Raw genomic sequence first — 3341 nt, 5'->3', positions numbered from 1 at the left:
TGTTGTTAATTGCCTTCAAGTAGAACAAGACTCATAATGACCCTATAAACAAAAGGCTTAAAGCCCCTTTACAACTATCAAAATTTATTTTATATATATATGGAGAGAGAGAGAGAGAGTTTTGACTTGGGTAGAGAATAATAAATAATTTATAATTTATTTGGTCTGGAACAAAGAGGTAGTGAACACTCTTAGGGGGAAAGGAAATAACTTATGAAAGAAAAATTTCATATGACATGAATCTGAGAATATAGACTGGAACAGATAGTGATATCTAGAATGCCAATCAGAGAAGATTAGATTTTATTTTGTGGGAAACTTCAATCTATCAACATATTCAAAATTATGAACAGAAGAAATGATAGAGAGTGGCTATAGTTATCTCAGCTGGAAGGATATAGTAAGCAAGTAAAATTTTAAATAAAAGTAGAAGAGTAAAATTACAAAGGAAGGATAGCAATAATAAAGTTAATAAAACAGGAAAACACATTAGATGTTGATTATGGAGACTAGATATGAAAAAGACAGGTTTCTAGCACTCAGTTTGAACAAGAGACTGATAATGCTTCCATATACTCCTGTAAAAGCAGGGCTTTTTTAATTTCTTTATTTTTCATTTCAATGAACATCTACAGAGATTTTGGAATTCCATTCATTCATTGTTGCATCCTTTTCCCCCTCCCCTACCCCCGTTTGCTCCTCTCCTTCAAAAGCAAAAGAATAACTCCCTCACTGGTACACAATCCCCCCCGCACCTCCCCCAACCACACCCCCAACCCCAAATATAATCCACTCTGCAACCCTCATTCCGTACTCTTACAATAAACATAATGCCCTAAAATATAATACTTTTAAACTATTCTCTCCCCATAGATTTTAATGCCATTAACATATTTCATTCAGTTTTTCTCAGTCTTATCCCCACCCCGACGTCAAGCACATGAAGAAATGTTCAAAATCCCTAGCTCTGAGAGAGATGCAAATCAAGACAACCATGAGATATCATCTCACCCCAGTAAGACTAGCAAAATTTAACAGAACCGCAAGCAACAAATGTTGGCGAGGTTGTGGAGAGACTGGAACCCTTATTCACTGTTGGTGGGAGTGTAATATGGTGCAACCAGTGTGGAAAGCGATGTGGTGCTTTCTCACAAAGTTGCAAATAGAGATACCATTTGACCCAGCAATTCCACTACTGGGAATATACCCTAAAGAGACCATAAATGGTATCCAAGTAGATATACGCATACCCATGTTTATTGCATCTTTGTTTACAATAGCAAGGAGTTGGAAACAACTTAAATGCCCATCAACAAACGAATGGGCAGAGAAGCTGTGGTATATTCGCACAATGGAATATTATGCTGCATTGAAAAACAAGGAACTCAGGCAATATTATTCAAAATGGGTGACCCCGGAGGACATTATGCTGAGTGAGGTATCTCAGTCACAAAAACAGTCTTTTAGAAGCAGCAGGATTTCTTGGATGAGGGTAGAGATTAGGGTTTAAATAGAATTGTTTTCTATTAATACATAAGCTAGACTGTTATACTTGGAAGGAGGAGTGGCATTCACTTCCATAATAGCTTGCCTCCAGAAATCCTAGTAACTTGGAGAGAGGATGAAAGGCACCCAAGGGTCAAGGACTCTCCTTCATAGGGTCGCTATGAGTCGCCTGTGACTCGACAGCACTTAACAACAACAACAACAACAACAGACTGCTATAATGGAAGGCATTGTGTTAAACTCTGCATTATTAGACCTTAACATTTACTATCTGGTGTTGTTATTGTGCGTCATCAAGTCAGAATCAACCCATAGCTGATCCTCCAAGGAGTTTACAGAGGCAATAAATCACATAGTGAAAAATTGCCCATCTTTCTCCCACAGAGCAGCTGGTAGATTTGAACCACACATCTTTGGAATTACAGTGCAGTTTTTTACCACTAGGCCACCAGATTTCCCCTACTATGTGATAGTCACTTATAATGATGTTAAAAAAAAAAACACAACCCAAACCAAACAACCCACCCCTCCACCAGCATCAAAACTACACTTACCTGATTTCTTTCAAGCGTTTATGTAATTCTTTTTTATATTGTTCCATTTTTAATTGTTGCTGAACAACGTAGCTTTTTTGTTTCAAAATAGCTGCTTTCTTCTTCAATCTGTCTACGTTTATAATTTGTTGGGCAAAATTAATATGCTTATTGCTTAATTCTTGAATGTATGCACGATCTTTAGCCTTTTGTTTCTTTTGTTCTAGAAACTGAGTTTTCCTTTCTCTAACTTTTTCAATGTAGTTGAATCTCTTCTGGAAATTCTGTTGCAAACCTTTTTGAATTGCTTCGGTATCTTTTTTATTTTGTTGTTGCATAGCTTGCTTTTTCTTGTATTCATTTTCTTCAATGTTTTCTCTAATTATTTTTTTGGTCGCTTTGGCCATAGCTATAGCTGCTGCTTTTTGTTCCTGTCTTTCATACTTCTTTAGTTCTGAGTAATACGTGTCAACATCACGAACTGTTTGGAGTTTTATGCCATTTCTGTGTGTTGCTAAAAACTCTTGCCGTAACATTTTGTCTAAAACGTTGTTACTTTTAATTATTGGTTTTTGATGAAAGGCAGAAGATGGCTGGGCATGTGCAGGAAAAAGATGGTGCTTGGGCTCTTTCTGTGCAGTAGCATCCTTAGGTGAATGTAAAGTATATATAGGTAACTTGGACACTGTTATCCTAAAACAAGTTTCCAATTCTTCGTCTTCAATTTCATCTTCAGATATATTCTGACCTGCATCACACAGCAAACAAATACACAATGTATATTACACTAAAGATGAGTACCATTTATTTTTATCAAAACTTTTTGAAAGTTGCATTAATAAACCTTATTTTTCTTTTAAAAAAGTTTTTAATTTTCTTAAAAATATTTTTTTCTGAACTCACAATGCCTTCTCATTTTGAGAACTACTGCTAATACATTTTAATAGAGAAACATTTGATTTCTATATTTCCTGCATTGTCACTCACTATAATTTGACTTTCTCTGACTCAATTGTAGCATATGTACTCATACATAGTACTTAAGTTCTATATATTGTTGTTGTTGTTGTTGTTGTTGTTATTGTTATGTTCCATCCATAACACACCACTCCCATTATCCAAATCACTGAATAAATCCATCTCATAACGTATCTTCCTCTCCTGCACTGTCTCTCCACCATCTCAAGCAGGATTTCCCTCTCCAAGGACTGGTCCCTCCTTGCAACATGTCCAGAGTATGTCAGACGAAGCCTCAGAATCCTTGACTCCAAGGAGCAGACTCCAAGGAGCAGACTGGTTTAA

General features: G+C 36.3%; 1 protein-coding gene across 1 annotated transcript in view; it reads right to left on the bottom strand.

Moving 5' to 3' along the window:
- The window catches only part of LRRIQ3 (leucine-rich repeats and IQ motif containing 3), a 156120-nt gene that overhangs the window by 7742 nt on the left and 145037 nt on the right, over nt 1-3341 (bottom strand). The window contains 1 exon segment of the mRNA XM_006902370.1: nt 2061-2787. Within this exon segment, the coding sequence (XP_006902432.1) occupies nt 2061-2787 (727 nt within the window).

The sequence above is a fragment of the Elephantulus edwardii genome, unplaced genomic scaffold (genome assembly GCF_000299155.1).
Source record: "Elephantulus edwardii isolate Elephantulus edwardi_28Jun2011 unplaced genomic scaffold, EleEdw1.0 scaffold00398, whole genome shotgun sequence".
Classification (NCBI taxonomy): Eukaryota; Metazoa; Chordata; class Mammalia; order Macroscelidea; family Macroscelididae; genus Elephantulus; species Elephantulus edwardii.
The sequence above is the reverse complement of the archived record's forward strand: the minus strand, read 5'-3'. Positions and strand labels throughout refer to the sequence as shown.